Source organism: Impatiens glandulifera, chromosome 3 (assembly GCF_907164915.1).
Source record: "Impatiens glandulifera chromosome 3, dImpGla2.1, whole genome shotgun sequence".
NCBI classification, from domain to species: Eukaryota; Viridiplantae; Streptophyta; class Magnoliopsida; order Ericales; family Balsaminaceae; genus Impatiens; species Impatiens glandulifera.
In genome coordinates this window covers 18,454,264-18,471,781 of record NC_061864.1, presented here as the reverse complement: position 1 = coordinate 18,471,781, position 17,518 = coordinate 18,454,264, and the positions used below count along the sequence as shown (strand labels likewise).

Below are 17,518 nucleotides of genomic sequence, written 5' to 3'. Positions count from 1 at the left end.
ACATAATTAGTCGACGAAAGCATTGCCTCGACTTTCCACTTCTTTTTTAACTTTATTTTTTTGACAACTTCGATATTTTATCTGCAGAAAAAGTAAAATACAAGGCAATTAATAAATTTGGTATGAGACAATACAATTTGTTAGTAAAAATGTTGTTTAACCTTTTTGTCCATTTCATGAACAAAATTTTCCCAAACATAATTTAAAATTTTATTTAAATAACTCATTTATTTAGTTTTTATGTTAGAAATGTTTGTTTAATTTAATCACATGCAACTTTATTTTCAATTTATATGATGGCAATTTTCAAAATAATATTTATTAAAAAGTTTAGTTGTATTTCACCATGTCATTATTTGATTATATAAATTATTTATATTTAGATGTTTTCCCATAACATTCTTGTGTGTCGAATATTGAATAAGGAAAATGTTTTATTGTTTCAAAAAGCTATACAAGAAAAAAAGATGGTTACCAGCTAATTCTGCTGCGTCGCATTCGGTATCGCACTTCATATCGCAGACGACGTTTTCTTTGGCGGCAGATAGGCAGTTTTTGATACACTTCTCGAAGCAAGTTTTGTAGACGGAAGAATCTGCCGCCACCTCCTGGACGTTCATCGTCGACACAACGATAATGCACACAACGAGAACTGCAATGAACTTGTTTCCAGCCATTTTAGATTGATTTCTTTAAATTTTGGATGTTTATTTCTGTTGAATTAAGTTGAAGATGGAACATGGTATATATGTAGGGGAAATAGAGCTTCTTATTCTAATGGCATAGATTGAATTAAGGGAAATTTGTTTTTGTTTTTTATTGTGTGGAATTAATAGAAATGGCTCCTATGTTCTCTTGGTTGGGTGGCTCCCCTAGAAAATAGCAATTATTTTTAAATTTTAGAGGGAGTTAATCAAAGATAGATAATGAAAATAGCAATTAATTATTTTACATATTTCAACTTAATATTAACTACAAACAAATATAACAGAGACATAAGAATGGATCAAAACTATTAATGAAAAATGGAACAATGAAAAAAAGTGTGTAAAGAATATTTAAAATAGTTCGATTAACTAAGATAACATATTTTTTAGGAAAGTGTTATTAAGTATTAACATCTCTATTTATATATCACAATAATTAAATTAGTTTTAAACCCAAGTCCATTGAAATATAAAATTTAAATAGATATGAGGTTAAATTTAAATTATTATTATAAATAAAAAAAATAAATTCTTGTAAAAATGGTTAATGAGAGAAATTCAATTATGGCATTTGAAGTCATGTAATGAGATTATTAGTGGTTCTATATCTTCAACTATACACATTCAAAATAATAATTCAATTATATTAAATTTAATATTTATAACTAAAACTAAATCCGATTGGATCGATCAATTAAGATATATAAGTTTGGTTAGTCGGGTGATAATATTAGTATCTTTTTACAAAATAAAAATAAGAAAAATAATGAAATTATAATTCTTCTTTTATTTTGTCCAATTTTAACACATTTATCATTATTAATTATGAAATTATACTAAGATCTAATAATTTATCAAAAACCTACTTATTACAAAAAAAAAAAAAAAAAAAAAATAGGATACAGTTACAAACTTAAAGTTTGGAATCCATTCTCTCAGATAAATAAATTATATTTAAATACTAGATGGATAAATGAATTTTTATTTAATTTAGAAAATTAGTATGATAATGTGAATCAGACCTAAACTTAAAATAATAAAATAAACTTCTTCTATTGAGTTTAGTTGATTATTTGTATATAAAATGTAATTAGATTTAGCTAGATATTCAGAGTGATATAATATGGTAAAATAAATATTAAAAGTAAATGTTTTTTTGTCCAATGTTCAAATCGCATACAGACAAAAGTTATCGGCCACTTTGATTAAACTATATTTTAGTGAAGTGATTTAGTTTTTTATTGTAATAAATTACTGCGGATCCAAATAAAAAAATCAGATAGTTTTTTATTATAATAAATTACTACGGATCCAAGTAAAAATCAGATATGTGCTCTAACGTGTCTGATTAGGTGATGGGTTATTTAAATAATCTCTTAATTATTTACAAAGTTATAACTTGTGATAATTTTGGATTAAGTAAGATTTTTGTGATAAAATAATTTTAGTTTTTGTAAACCAAGTATATTTTTAATATTTTAATAAATGATATAATAATAATAATAATAATAATAATAATAATAATAATAAAAAGTCTAATCTAGACAAACAAGACAATTATTTAAAATATCATGAAGTTGGAAGTATCATGTTATTAAAATAATTTATGAATTATTTAAAATGTCATGATTGTAGAGTGAGTTTAAAGATATAATTTTTTATTATTAAAATATTTAATAGATATTAATATATAGTAATAAAATAATTTTATTTTTTTTAATAAATTATATTTAATATTTAGATTAATAAAATAAATAATAAAATAGATGTTAATCAGAATTATGTTTAATTAAGTAAAAATTATATCTTTGAAATTCAATCCTGATCAAATATAAAATCATGCCTACACTAATTAATTCCGTACTTCAATATTTAATTAACCAAAATATAAAATAATATTTATTTAAAAAATAATAATAATTTATTTAATTATATATAATAATACTCTGTTTTTTAAATTATTTTAAGATATTTATCTAAAACTTCTCACTTCATAATTTTTTTTATTAAATATCAATGTTTTCCTTCTTCTTTGTTAATACCAAGATTTTAAAATACACGGTCCGATTGGTGGTCCAACCGATCCGATCGCGAACCGATTTTTTGAGGGTTCAAATTTTGTCTTCAAAACGGTAACCTTTCGAATCGGTCAAAATCCGGTCCGACCGTCCGGTTTAATCGAAAGTTTTTTTCCGATTGAAAAGGTAATTATATAAACTATTATTATAATATTATTTAATTATTTCTTTCATTACTTTTGCTTTTACAGTAAACATTCATTCTCTTTATTTCATTTTACAAAAAGAAACCGAAGATGAAAGAGAAGCATGAAGACGAAACTCACGAAAGAGAAGCTTAAAGACGAAAGAAGAAAGACGGCTTTCTTTATATCACGACTATTCTTTAGATCTTCGGTTATTCTTCAGATCTACGGTTGTTCGTCAAATTTACGATTGTTCTTCAGCTGGAACTCATCGGTAAGTTTATCAATTTTCGTAGTATTTCCGATAATGTGTTGGTTTATCATTTATGAGCAGTAGGCAAATCAATATAAGACTGATGTGTTTGGGTTTAGAAGAGAATAAGTGCTAAGAATTAAGTTTTTGTTTTTTAATTTATGTACTGTATAATTAGAGTTATTCAATAAAATGTGTGGGTTTGTTAATTTGTTTATTGTTTACTGATTTGCTCACTACTGATTGCTTCAATTTAGTAATCTAGATGATACATCATGTTTTAAGTTAGAAGACTAAAAAATGGCATTGCCCGCAAGAGAAGAGTGTGTGGTTGTCCAGATGCAAATTCTGTTTCTCAAACTTGAAAATTTTACTATTAATAACATCTTTCTGTTTCTCCAATCTTGAAAATTTTTTATATGCCTAACTAATTTATATATACAATTTATGTATTAATTAATTTAAATTTATTTAAAAAAAGGAATAAAAAAAAATTTCAACTAATGGTTTAACCGGATAAACCGGTTGGACCGAAGTACACCAAAAGAACCCGGGTTAATGACCAAAACGGTTTTCAAAACCTTAGTTAATACCCAAAATAGAAGAGAGAAAAAAAATTATGGACTTATTTTATTCCGTATGAAGTTTTAAAAAACTAAAAACATTTCAATCAATACCCAAACTCAAACCCAAATCACTTTTTCCTTTGACGACACACAAATTCAAACCCAAAATAAGTTTTTCACCATTTTCCTTCTATTGCAACTCAAAATTTTTTTATTCTAATTCAACCCCTAAAATTAATTTAAGTATATTTTATACATTAAACTTATTTATATAATTTATTATTTTAATTAATTTATATAATATTTTTTATATAACATAAATTTATAATAATGTTCAAAATCGATAATAATGTTAAAAAAATTATAATAATATTCAAAATAAAATTATAATAATATTAAAAAAAATTAGTTTGTATATTGTAATTTTTGAATTATTAATAATTTTTAATTAATTTACAAATAAATTTAAAATAATAGGTGATATTAAAATATTGTGGTGTAATTTATAACATTGTAAAATATATAAGGTGATATTAAAAAGTTATTAAAGTTTATGTAAGGAAAAATATTTTTTTGGGTTTAATGGGACATTTACACTAAAATGAATTTGAAAACTAGTTTTTCGTTAGAAATTGTTTAAGATGATTTTTTTTTAGTAATTAATGATTTTTTTTTTTTATAAAAAAACTTAAAGTGTATTATATATTTGATCTTATATATATAATAAAATAAAAAATAATAATTTCAAATAAATAATAGTTTAGTATTTTAATTAATTAATTGAATAATATAAATAATAAAAGAGGAGTGAAATAATGTTTAATTTATTTAGAAAATAATTCAAACTAAATTAAGTCTATTTGTTTTTTCATATTTTAATCTAAAAAAATTATATTTTAAAAAATAAATATCTGAAAAAAGTTTAGAAAAAAAACCCGATAAAATCCATAAAGACCCACTCATACGAGCTCAATATTTAATTAATAAAAAATTATTTAAATAAGCTTATAACCGGACAAACTCTGATTTTTTTAGACAAAATCTAGAAGGTTATTTCCGATGAAATATAACATTGTCAACAAATCTGATATGCAACTTTAATCTATTAGATACCATTTTGACCAATTTTAGTATTATGTCATTGTATTTAATTATAAATTAAAAAAGAATGTTTATTACATAACACTTTTGACGAATTAACTTATAGTTAGTATTATATAATTATATTTAATTATAAATTATAAAGAATGCTTATATATTTACTTTTTAAAAATAATATTTTGATTATTTTAAATTAATATCACTATTACTAATTTAGATATATATATTTTTTTTAAATTTGTTTTTAAAAATATTAAATACAAAAATAAACTATTTTCTTCTAGGATATAAGAGTCACTTTTATAGATGAAGTAAATATGTTTATGTTAAATTTAAGTAAAATAGTGGAAAAGATAGAAGGAGAAAATAAGATGAATAATTTTTTTTTTGTTTTTTTGGGGTAACATAACTATAATAAATAAATTTATACAAATAATAATCAAAGTCAACTTATTTATATTAAAAATATATTTTAACACTAACAGTGTATACATAATTATCTAAGAGAGTTAAAAAAAGTTACTAATTAAAAAAAATTATAAGTCAATGTTTCCTATTAAAAAACTAATGCAAAACTAATATTATTTTTTTATTTTTTTTTAAAGATCTTAACATTTAAAATAATAATAATATTTATATGATCATGATCAATATTTTTCAAAGGAATAACTAAAACAAATCACACATTTATCCATATATGCAGCATTTTAAGATATATTCAACCGAAAAACTCATTTTGACGTAAATATCATATTAAATAGTAAATTTTCTATAACAGAAAAATTCATTTTCAAACCAAAAAAATATTCTTATAATATTCTTTCTTACATCAACTTTTATAACTTTTTAATATCACCCCATATATTTTACAATATTATATATTACACCATAATATTTTAATATCACTCTATTATTTTAAATTTGATTTTAAATAAATTATTAAAAATTTAAAAATCACTAAATATAAACTAAATAAAAAATTAATGTTCATTATTATAATATTTTTGAACATTATTATAACTTTTGAATATTATTATAATTTTTTTAACATTATTATATATATATTTTTTAATATTATTATAAATTTATATTATATAAAAAATATTATATAAATAAATTAAATTATTTAAATAAATTAAAATAATAAATTATATAAATAAGTTTAATGTATAAAATGGACCTAAATTAAGTGTAGGGGTTAAATTAAAAAAAACGTTTTGAGTTTCATGAATAGTACAAACCTTATATGCATTTGCAGAGAGAGAAAATGAGGGAAAACTCATTTTGGGTTTAGGTATTAGTATTGGTTGGAGTGGAAAAGAAGTTTTAGGTATAGATTTGGAGTTCAGTTGGAGTTACTCTAAGTCCCTGTCTATTATATGTATATGATAAAAATAATTTTTATTACTAAATTATAGAATTCTAAAACAAATCTCACATGTACTGGTTAACGTTGCAACAAAAATTCTTATATGGGCTCTTGTCCTAGATGTACTATAAATGATAACCTTATAGAACCTTAAACCCTAAGGTCACGATTTACATAGCATAAAATATGTTTAAAGAGTAAAGAAAATAAGATCGAGATATAAAGTGAAAAAATATAAAATATTAGATTATGTCTCAACAAAAACAAAAGAGAAGACGATTTTTGTTTAATTCAATCATCATTTCCACAAATTTACGAACCCATATACCAAAATCATTATCATTTTAGTATTTATAATATTTACTCTCAAATTTGAATTAACCAGAATTTGAACCTAATCTCAAATATGATAGGTGAACATTTTTATTATCATATCACTTCTGATTATTAAACTGTATATTGACCCAAATATATATATTAACCAAATGGTTAATTAGTATTTAACCAACATGTTATCCAAATTATTTACACTCCAATTAAGATAAAAAAAAATAGTTTATAAATGTAAAAATAATGTGTTATCTAATTAATAAAAATACAATTAGGTCTTAATTTTTTTATATAAAAATTAATATAATTTTTTTTAAATGTATAAAATGTTATCAAACTTTATGTTGATTTTAAAATATAAAATGTTGTACTTATATTTTTATGGGTAAATCCGACAAATTCTTGTGCCAAGACAGCCCACTATCTAGAGTAGCATATTTATTAAAAATATTAAGATATTTAGTTAAATTTATTGTAATTTTAAACCTAAAATGTTATAAATAGAGTGGTTTAAGATAAAAAAAATTCAAAATTTTTATTTAGTCATTGATTCAAATCTCACCAAAATCTATTTTTTTATCAATTTTTTAAACTAGACTTAGTGTAACAAAAAAATTATCAATATTTTTTCTACCCAGTTAGTGTAGTCCAAAATTTAGGGCCGACTTTGCTAAGAATTAGCTATATCATTTTTAATTTAATTAATTGTTTCAAAAATTTTAAACGAAATAACCTACAATTTAATAACACGACCCGTTAAATTAACAAAAACGAATAGTACATTGTGATGGGATAACTTGTTGATTTGAAAAAACTGTGTTTCCATATAAACTTAAAATACTTGTTTGAAAACAGTGAATAGTATGAAGGGTTTATTTAAAACTACACTTGTCAAGTCAGTCATGTAGTTACTACATATGCAGTTGTTTTATAATCTTAACTAGTTTCTCTTTCTCTCTCTCTTCTTCTTGGGAAGAAGAATGCCAACTTTAATGGGAAGAAACTCTTTCATGAATCTCTGCTTCTTCACTAATTTCAGAAATCGCTCTATTCCCATTATTAACCCTAAACGCCAAGATCATCCACGTTCACTCTCAAACGCCATCGCCACCGCCGCCGCCGATTCATCATCCATCGTCAAAAACTTCAACTCTCTCTACGACCTCATTTCAGATCCGGATCCCCCCGCCGCCGCCGTCCCCATCGATCTTTTTACATCTTCCGATTCCCCCACCGCCGCCACTCCCGACCTCTCCGCCGTCCTCGCTTCCCGGCGATTCTTCTTCTCCTCCCCTGGTCGATCCAACTCAATAATCGATTCCTTCTCTTCTTCGTCTATATCGGACCCAGACGCCGCCTTCGTTGACAGCGGAGGAGGAGTGGCCATTCCGACGGATTCACCGGATCCTTATCTGGATTTCCGACGATCCATGGAAGAGATGGTGGAAGCAAGATGCTTGTACGATGTTAGTTCTAACTGGGAATGCTTGCACGAATTGCTACTCTGTTATCTGGCTTTAAACCCTAAAAGTACTCATAAGCTTATAGTCGGCGCTTTCTCCGATCTACTTGTCACTCTCATGGATTATCCGGCGATGAGCAGTGATCGGAAACGTCTTCACTGAATTTACAAATAAAAGGTATTTGTTTTAATTAATTTCCTAGTATTTTTGTTCATTTTTGTTTCAAATCATGAGGAAAACAGAAAAAAGAGATTATCATCATTGTGTTTAATTTTTTCATGGATATTATTATTATTATTATTATTATCATACATGCAATTTGTTTGTTCTCATGATTGAATGATGATTCTTCCCATCACATTGAAAACAAAGTAGGATTCATTTTCTATCTTGTAAAATAAGTGTCTATATATGATTCAAATTAGGGTTTTGATTAACCCTTTTATTTAATGTAGTAAAAAAATTAATTCTAGTTTGTTTGATAAAAATGTTTACAATTTTACTTTAGTTTGATCTAATAGTGTATATTTAGTTAGATTCCAACTTGGTTTATTTTATTTATTTTTTTAATTAATAATAAAAAGACAAGAGTTTAGAAGTTTATGCTAGAATGGTAAATGGTTATAATATAATTGAGTCACAAAAATTATTAATTTTATAGGTAAGTTTTATTTTATTATATGTAAAAAGATTTACATATAAAAATATATATGATGAATTATGATTATTTGGGATGTTTTTGAAGGAGATGGTGAAGGTTAGATTTTGTCTCTTTTCTCATTTGCATAATTTATTCATGAATGATTGATTGTACTATTATGGGTTGTCGTTCTCAAAAATAAAATTTTGAATATATTTGTGACAAATAAATTGATAGAATAATTGAAAGTGAGCCCACGTATTTAATAATGTTTTGGATTCATCTAAAAAGGTGCAGCAATGTAAGGTCCAGATTTTGACTTTACAGTTTATTGGGATTCTCATTTGCATGTCATGTTTCCTTCCAAATTTCATTAAAGAAGACAAATATATATATATAAATTAATAAAACTTATTAATTAAACATTTTAATTAATCATTTAAAAATTAAAACAATTATAGATTATTCCGATAACTATATACTTTTTTAATATTCATACAAATTTAAAAGTGTGATGCTCAAATTTTTATCTAATATATATATCATAGTATATTTAATTATTTTAACAGTCTAATTATTCAATTTAATAATTAAAATATTTTTATAAAATTTAAATATAATAAGTTACAAAAATTCAATTAATTAATATATTTTTTTAATATATAATGCTTTTCTTAAACTACCTAAGTGGGTTATAATAATTTAATTAATTAAAATTTTATATAATATATTTTTTTTGTTAAATTTGTTTTTCTTTTAAATTCTAAATAACTCAACAAGTAGGGCTGCAAAAAAACCAGAAAACCGGTAACCCAACCGAACCGATAGCTAACCGGTTTCATTTTAACGGTTTATTGGTTAACCGGTTCTAGCGGTTCCGATTAATCGGTTTTTTATCGGTTAAACGGTTCGGTTTTCGGTTTTCGGTTTTCTTATTTTTCTAACGATTTAACCGGTAAACCGATAATAATTTAATTATATATTTTTATATTTTATAATTTGTATTAGTTATTTTATAAATAATTTTTATAGAATAATTTTTAAAAAACATTATAATCTATATAAAATTTTACAAAAATAAATTAAAAACAAATTAAAATAACTTCATTAAAATATGTAAAATTGATTTTATGAATTATAAATTAACAAAATCAAAATAGTTAAGCAAATTAAAATTTGATGTCTTCAAAATTAAACTTTCACTTTATGTTTAACTTTCTCTTCAACACGTACAATACGAAAACACATAAAATCAAAGTTATAAATTATAATTTACCGATTTTACTTCCCGTTCTATCGGTTGAGAAGGAGATTCTATCATATTCGCTTATCATATTCGCTTATATTTGGTTGGTCAAAGACTAATCATCATAATAAATTTGAATTTTCTCAAAGAACATATAAAAACCTAACAGATAACTATAAAATATATTATATTGTTACAATAAAATTATATTTATAACATATTCCTAAATATATAAATAAAATATATTATTATAATATAATATATTTATATTATATTATAATAATAATATAATATATTATAATAGAGACAAAAAAAAGATGGAAAATAGTATAATAGGAAATTGCAAACAATAATTTAAAAAAAATTATTGTATAAATTTATTACTTAATTTAAAAAAATTGAATTATCGGTTCCTGGTTAAACCCGGTTAACTGGCCAGACCGACCAAAACCGGTAGAACCAGAACCGGTAAAACCGATACCATTAACGGTCGGTTAACCGGTTTGTAAAATAAAAGCTAAAACCGGTAATAACCGGAACCGTTTAACCGGCCGGTTGAACACCCCAACCAACAAACTCTAAATTAATCCTCCCAATGTAAATAAATAAAATATTTTTAAGTTTTTTATATTTAGACAATAATGAGTTTTTTTTAGTAAATTCTATGAAAGTGATAATAAATATTTAAAAAAACATATATATTGCAAAAACAAATCATATTTTATTTTATTGATATAGTATGAAAAATGTATTTGACAACAAAATTATTACTTTTATACTTTTTTTTTCATTTAAAAAGAGTTTTATTCATTTCAATTAAAAATTTAATATTAATAAAATAAAAATTAATCACTTTCAAAAATAATAAATATGATAATTATTAGAAAATAGCGTGTTCCATTTAATATTATTAAATAAGTCTTGTCAGAATTGCTCATCAACTTCTGAATGAATATTATTTATTTGGATTTAAAAATTATACAATTTATATTTTGGTCAAATGAACTGTTTGGTTTTTACAATAAAGACAAAACTTTCAATATATTTTTATAGGGCTAGACAAAACATATATTTAAAATTTTTATTTTTTAAAACCATTATTATTTGATGATAAACTTTAATTGTTTTTATCAAATTGAAACTAAATTTTGAATGGTGAAATATAAAATTAAAATTATTATAATTCAACCATTTAAAATTTTATCAACAAATTTTCATTTTTTAATTATTAATTTACAACTAAAATTAAGAGCAGTTTAAAACCTAAAAACAAATAATTATGAGACTTTACACAAATTAACCAAAAAATGATAGATAAAAACTACAAATGAAATCAAATACATGGAAATCTAGCATATGTAACATTACCATATGTTGTACAATAACCAAGGTCTAAAAAACTCACTAATAATAATTTGAAAAATGCTTATCTAGTTTCATGTTAATGAAAATTGGTTCAAATAAACAATGGAAGAAGAACAAGCCAATCCAAAAATATAATGATCAAAATTTTGATTGAAATAACAAGTTTATCTCTTTTTCGAGACACCAACAGTCTTACCCCTTCGGCCAGTGGTTTTGGTATGCTGCCCGCGAACTCTTAGGCCCCAGTAATGACGAAGACCTCGATGGTTCCTGTAAAAATACAACAATCAATTGATTAATTGCACTAACAGTTTGTAACCAAACAAAGTCAAAAGTCGATCAAACCTGATCTTCTTCAGCCTCTCCAAGTCATCCCTCAGCTTCATGTCAAGTCCATTGGAGGTCACTTGAGAGAACTTTCCATCCTTGTAATCCTTCTTCCTGTTCAGAAACCAATCTGGGATCTTGAACTGGCGAGGATTTGCTACAATTGTCATCAGATTATCAATCTCTGCATTTGAAAGCTCACCAGCTCTGCAATGATTGAGAACAAAATAAACATTTTTATGATCATGAAATTTGGATTAATAGAACAACAAAGAATCTTAATGTTATTCATCAACAAGAGTGGAGTTTCCAAATAGGCTGATTAGGTTGGTTTCCTCTACTTGATTATACAACAAAATTATGATGAAAAACAATAACATCAACATGTAGTAATCACAAAAGACAAATAAATAGGAATAAGTGTTCATAAGTTATATTGTTAGCAGATCAAATTCAATAATCAATTCTCAGAAGATCGTGTCAGATCATAATAACAAAATTCTCTATTAACAGATGATGATCATGTCAAATCCTAATAACAAAATTCTCTATTAACAGAACATCATATCAGATCCAAAACAAACAATGATTGAAATCTATGAGATTGAAACATGAACAAATCAATTGAAATCAGAAAACAGAGAAATATGAAAAACCTTTTGTTCGTGTCGACATCAGCCTTCTTGCAGACGATGTTCGAAAATCGACGACCGATACCTTTAATCGAGGTCAGCGCAAACATAATCTTTTGTTTACCGTCGACATTAGTATTTTGCACACGGAGAATATGCTGAAATTCTTCATTTGAAACGAGCGACTGTTGAGAAGATGAAGATTAAGACATATGCACAAATATAACTGAACGGAAGAATGATGAATTGAGTTTTGCTCACCATGATTAATTAGGTTTTAGATCGACTCGTCGGAATCCCTTCCTCGCTGCTACAGCTGAAGACGGCGGCGATGAGATGAGAGAGATTGCAAAACCTAATAAAACCCTAGCTTTTATATAGCTTGTTTTGGTTATTAGTTCATTTAACTTAATTGATCCTCTAAACTTTACTTGGTTTGCATATTGACCACTTTATAATTTTATTTTAGTTTTAATCCATAATTGACACTATTTTTTTCCTTCTTTATTTATTTGGCACCGCAATTTATACTAGTTATTTATTTGGCACCTTAATATAGAATAATTAGTAGTATTTCTTTTTTAAGATTTTTGAATATTTCTATGATATTATTTGTATTAACAATTGTTATTAAATAATTTTTAATAGTAATATTAACTTTCCTTAATTATATTATTTCTATGATATTATAATAATTAATTATGTATAAAAATATATCAATATTCAAATTAGATCAAATCAATTATTTGTAAATTAATAGTTTATTTTATTCAAAACTGAGTGGGATGACAATTTGAAACCGGAAAATCGAACTGAATTATTCTGTTTGGTACGGTTTTTCCACAAAACCGAACGGGGATAGGGCGGGGATGGTATTTGTGTCCCCCGTCCCAATTTCATCCCGATTCTGTCCCGAATACCATAAACATAATTAAATATATTAAATTATTTATATATTTATTTATTCACTATATTTTATAAGAATAGTAAGGTTATTTTTTTTATAATAATATAAAATTTTAATATATTACGATATATATTATATTAAAAAATTCGTTTATATAATTTTATTATATAATTTTTATTTATTTTGAAAAATTATTATTATTATCAGTGCCGCATAGAATTTTTTGAAACCGAAAAAAATCAAACAAAACAAGACGAGGATAGTATCAAAAAAATCCCCGAAATTAAAACAGGACGAAAATGGTAAATGCATTCCCGTCCCGAACCGCCCAATTGCCATCCCTACTTGTAACTTTAAAATGACCATATTTGTACATACAGATATATAAAAAATAATTCAAGATCAATTTTTCTACATCAAACATGTCTAATAATGACATAATTGTTAAAATTCTATAACAGCACGGAATGTCAACTGTCGCATAAGAGAAAAGTATTCGAACTCAAGCCCAAGCTGGGAAACGTTATAATGATATAATTTTTACATCCAGTCTGCGAGACATTAAGAAGACGGAAATTCTTAATACTTGTTGGAATATCTGGAAGTGGAGAACGAAATTACACTTCGAAAACAAAAGCAACAACAAATATTCTGACCACGATATTTCAGAATATCCAATAAAATAACAAAAATGATAAGGAAAGGAAGAAATACACCATCCATCAGGATTAGGAAAGAACAAAATGTAATTCTGAATGAAATGGGGGACCTCAGTAGTTTATCCATTCATTTACAGTACAAAGGGATTGTTGATATTCTAAACAGTCAGCAACTCCTGAAAATAGACCAATTATTCGTTAGAGGGCTTGTTCGTTTCTTCTATCGACGAAATGAACAATACAATCAATTGTAGGCTTGACATACCTTCTCTTTCTGTTTGCACAGAGATTCTACTTTCTTCATGTATTCATCTGTTACTTTCTGCATTAAACATGGACACTCAAATGTAAATCATCAACATTAGGAACAAAAGAACAAATGCAATAATGGGGAATCAATCTCTTACTTGTAAATCACTTGAGAAATCTTTCACATTGTCTTCTGAGAGCTTTTTCTCCTGTAAACCATTATCCTTATTGTGTAAGATAATATAATAAACATAGAAAGAAGAAACTAATTGTAACTTGATGGTATCATCAGACCTTCTCAAGTTTCTCATATGCTTTTAAGCCGTCTCTTCTTATATTCCTCAATGCCACCTACAAAACAGAGGTTAGAACCTTAATCAAGTAGTGGAACCAACAAATTCACCCAAAAACGAAAAAAAGGGACTGAAAATTGAGCGTCTTAAAGGAAAAACTCTAAACCACCAAAATTCTATTGCTTTTTTAAGAGAAACCTGGCTGTGCTCTCAATTTCAAATTCTTTTATCTTTGTCAATAAAATTATTACATTTTTTTCCAAAGTAAATAAATAATAGTTCTTGTAGTTCACAGAATACTTAACAGCCTAGTCTACAACTTCAAGCTCTCTCTGTGGGATTAGAAGGTGTGGGAACAGTACAAACAACATTCACAATACTATAGACATCTTTTGTCCCTTAAGAAACATCCGATAAAATTGCAAAGAAAATTAGCATGTCCCCTGTGCCATAAATGGTCCAAATATTGTAATTTTCTCCAGAAAGCGGAAAGACTATAAAGACATGGAATCAACAAAGCTGTGAGAAGAATAGCATGATACCTTGCCTTCTTCAGCCTGTTTAGCCACAACTTTAGATAATTCCTGGCAATAATGAAAAAATAAAACTTAATTAAAGAACCTTTTCTAAGTAATGCATGTATTCCACAAGGAGCTTGTGTCACATACATTACAAAAATATATTTATCTTTAAATTGTATTTCCGGAATACAAATCATATTGGAAGCAAAACCACTTAGATTCTAGCCTAAAGTAGTCACACTCAATTTCATAAAATAGGTGCAGAAATTACTAGACGGACAATGGATCAATAGATGATTCACCTTTCTTCTATCAGATGTCAGTTGGGGCAAGGACATTCTGATAACTTCTCCATCATTATTTGGACTCAAGCCAACATCAGAGCTGACTATAGCCTTCTCTATAAGCTTTAAGCTACACAATCATTCATACAAATCGATAAGAACTTGTTTGATGTAGGGCTAATTGAAAAATAAAATAAAACTTGATTATTTGGGTTATTTTGATTGATGATGGGATAAGGAGAATCCAAATAACCTTTCATGAAACAAGGCATAACTAGATACAAGGATTTTGATAAGCAAATGGATACAAATAAAGCTCGTAACTCTATCAAAAGTAAAAACACTGGATTTTGCGATTCATACCAATCACAGATTAACACAAAGGAATGCACAAATATGTCTACAGAATTGAACATACCTGGATTTGTCATAAGGCTGCACCAGAAAAGAATTTGAATCAGGGGTACTGATTTGTGCTATGCTCTTCAAGCTAACTGGAGTTCCATAGTACTCAACCTAGAAAAAAAGGCAAAATCGATACTGAGATATTGAACATGTCATCCTCAGCGAAGCATACATTTACTGAACCATACCTCAATACGATCTAACATGGATGGATTTGCCCTTCCAGTCCTAATAGAATTGAAATTCGACAGTAGACTTTCAATTGCCTTCTGCATTCTATCTTTCTAGAGAAGAAAAAAACACAAAAATGAATACATGTTGAAGTGCTATCTCAGGGAATGTACAATCATATATAATTAGGTCACAAACTTACAACATCCTTCTCAACTTTAGATTTTTGTGCCTCAATCTCTTCTATAGTAGCACATCTCAGTGTTGCTCTTCTAGAATTTAAATCAAACAATGTCAATGAAAGGATAATACATGATTCAACAAACTGAAGTTATACTTCCACTTACCTCATTCCACGCAATTGTTCAACGCTTGACACATTACTCGTAATACTCCGAACGCCAACCTGAACAGCAACATAGTTTCCAGATGATTTCCATGACCTAACATTGATCGAAACTAAACCGGCTTTGGCTCCGTTGGAGATTCTGCAACAAGCATCTGTAAGAAGAGAGAACAGAGAGTAAGAAAGAAAGAAAAGTGGAAGAGATTGAGTATTGTGAAGAGAGAAAGAACAAGACCTCGAATAGAAAGCAGAGATGAGGGCGGAGTTGGCTTGGTGCTGCATACGGTCCGTAGAGTAGATGGAGATGAGAAAGGTAACGCCATTGAAGATAGGAATGAAGCTATTTTAGTTATATAGATATAACAGTGTGGTCTTCGGTTCTTCTTAGCTCTTCAGAGGATAAGAAGGAAGATGATGATGAAGAAGAAGATGAAGAAACAACAGTCAGGATTTTCGCGCCAGAGTTTATCAGATTTACAATTAAGCCCTCCAACTTCACCATTTCAAATTTCAGTCCCCAATGTTATTTATTAATATTAATATTATTTTAATTTCTTTATAATTAAACATTATTTTATTTTATTTGTTAACCAAAGTATAAAAAATATTTTAGTATTATATATTAATATTTTTTAAATATTTTTATTAAAATAAATTAATTATAATAAATTAATATTTAATTAATTTTTGTATGTAATTGAAAATAAACTCATATCTATAATTGTAAGAAATATTTTGATAAAAAAAGTTTATAAATTTAATTATATTTTCCTAAGTTAAAACATAAATTTTTAATATAATTTTGTACGGCTAATTATATCACAAGAACTGAATATATTATCTACCACTTCAATTACACAGTTGGTATTAATAGCGTAAAGTTCATTTGATTTGAACATTGAAATACACATTCGGGTGCATTGGAATACACATTATAATATATTGAATTGTTTATTAAAATACGAGTAATTTAGGGAGAGCAACACTAGGTAGCGACTCCCTGGCGAACCACACTTGACACGTGAAAAAAAAAAAAAGTCTCAATAACAAATTTTTATCATGTTAAAAGTTTGAAAAAGAAAGTTATAAGGAAAGTTATTTCGGCACACTCAAACATGACCATATTCGGGATAGAATGTTTTCGAACATTGTTATATTTTTTATAACTTTTTCTCTCAAACTTTTTATATTTATAACTTTATCTTTAATCTTTTACATGATAAATATATTTTTTTTCACTTGCCTTATTTTTCATGTAGTTATCAGGTAGGGAGGTAGAGGTCACTTGTGTTGGGCCTTTTGGGTCCAGCCCAATTAGGCGGTTAATTAAATGAACAAAACCTAACAATGTTGCTCATTCTATTACTTCTAGATAGAGAAGTCATTCTGCAAAGAAGAGAAGAAACAGAGGAAGAAGAAGAGAAAGAGAAGTAGATCTCTTACATTTTTCACTTTTAGGTTCCAATCCCTTGTTGTCTTAT

General features: G+C 26.2%; 3 protein-coding genes across 4 annotated transcripts; 1 reads left to right on the top strand and 2 right to left on the bottom strand.

Annotated features, from left to right (window-relative positions):
- Positions 1 to 7,484: 7,484 nt before the first annotated feature.
- Positions 7,485 to 8,322, top strand: LOC124932678 (transcription repressor OFP12-like). Its single transcript, XM_047473343.1, has one exon. The coding sequence runs from the start codon at positions 7,510 to 7,512 to the stop codon at positions 8,152 to 8,154; it is 645 nt and encodes a 214-aa protein (XP_047329299.1). The 5' UTR covers positions 7,485 to 7,509; the 3' UTR covers positions 8,155 to 8,322.
- A 2,855-nt stretch (positions 8,323 to 11,177) lies between these two features.
- LOC124931584 (40S ribosomal protein S18-like) lies at positions 11,178 to 12,557 on the bottom strand. The gene is made up of 4 exons (XM_047472087.1): positions 12,464 to 12,557; positions 12,227 to 12,387; positions 11,589 to 11,777; positions 11,178 to 11,513 (listed from the first exon to the last, which is right to left on the bottom strand). Exons 1-4 carry the CDS (start codon positions 12,464 to 12,466, stop codon positions 11,408 to 11,410), a joined length of 459 nt encoding a protein of 152 aa, XP_047328043.1. The 5' UTR covers positions 12,467 to 12,557; the 3' UTR covers positions 11,178 to 11,407.
- A 1,247-nt stretch (positions 12,558 to 13,804) lies between these two features.
- On the bottom strand, positions 13,805 to 16,452 carry LOC124930885 (ribosome-recycling factor, chloroplastic). Of its 2 annotated transcripts, none has more exons than XM_047471256.1 (11): positions 16,273 to 16,452; positions 16,039 to 16,192; positions 15,894 to 15,960; positions 15,709 to 15,804; positions 15,534 to 15,631; positions 15,134 to 15,245; positions 14,853 to 14,894; positions 14,312 to 14,368; positions 14,176 to 14,226; positions 14,034 to 14,090; positions 13,805 to 13,944 (listed from the first exon to the last, which is right to left on the bottom strand). In XM_047471256.1, the coding sequence occupies exons 1-11, from the start codon at positions 16,358 to 16,360 to the stop codon at positions 13,927 to 13,929; spliced, it is 840 nt and encodes a 279-aa protein (XP_047327212.1). In that variant the 5' UTR covers positions 16,361 to 16,452; the 3' UTR covers positions 13,805 to 13,926. The 2 variants fall into 2 exon arrangements, with proteins under 2 accessions (XP_047327212.1, XP_047327211.1); XM_047471255.1 differs by having other exon boundaries at positions 15,894 to 15,963; positions 16,273 to 16,451.
- Positions 16,453 to 17,518: the final 1,066 nt, after the last annotated feature.

Excerpts from the sequence above, each read along its gene's own strand:
- LOC124930885 (XM_047471255.1), bottom strand. The coding sequence starts at position 16,360 with ATGGCGTTACCTTTCTCATCTCCATCTACTCTACGGACCGTATGCAGC. Across the intron at positions 15,964-16,038 it reads GAACAATTGCGTGGAATGAG|AAGAGCAACACTGAGATGTG; the intron begins GTAAGTGGAAGT and ends TTTAAATTCTAG. Across the intron at positions 14,227-14,311 it reads CATATGAGAAACTTGAGAAG|GAGAAAAAGCTCTCAGAAGA; the intron begins GTCTGATGATAC and ends AATGGTTTACAG.
- LOC124931584 (XM_047472087.1), bottom strand. Across the intron at positions 11,778-12,226 it reads GATGTCGACACGAACAAAAG|AGCTGGTGAGCTTTCAAATG; the intron begins GTTTTTCATATT and ends CAATCATTGCAG. Across the intron at positions 11,514-11,588 it reads GAGAGGCTGAAGAAGATCAG|GAACCATCGAGGTCTTCGTC; the intron begins GTTTGATCGACT and ends GTATTTTTACAG.
- LOC124932678 (XM_047473343.1), top strand. The coding sequence starts at position 7,510 with ATGCCAACTTTAATGGGAAGAAACTCTTTCATGAATCTCTGCTTCTTC.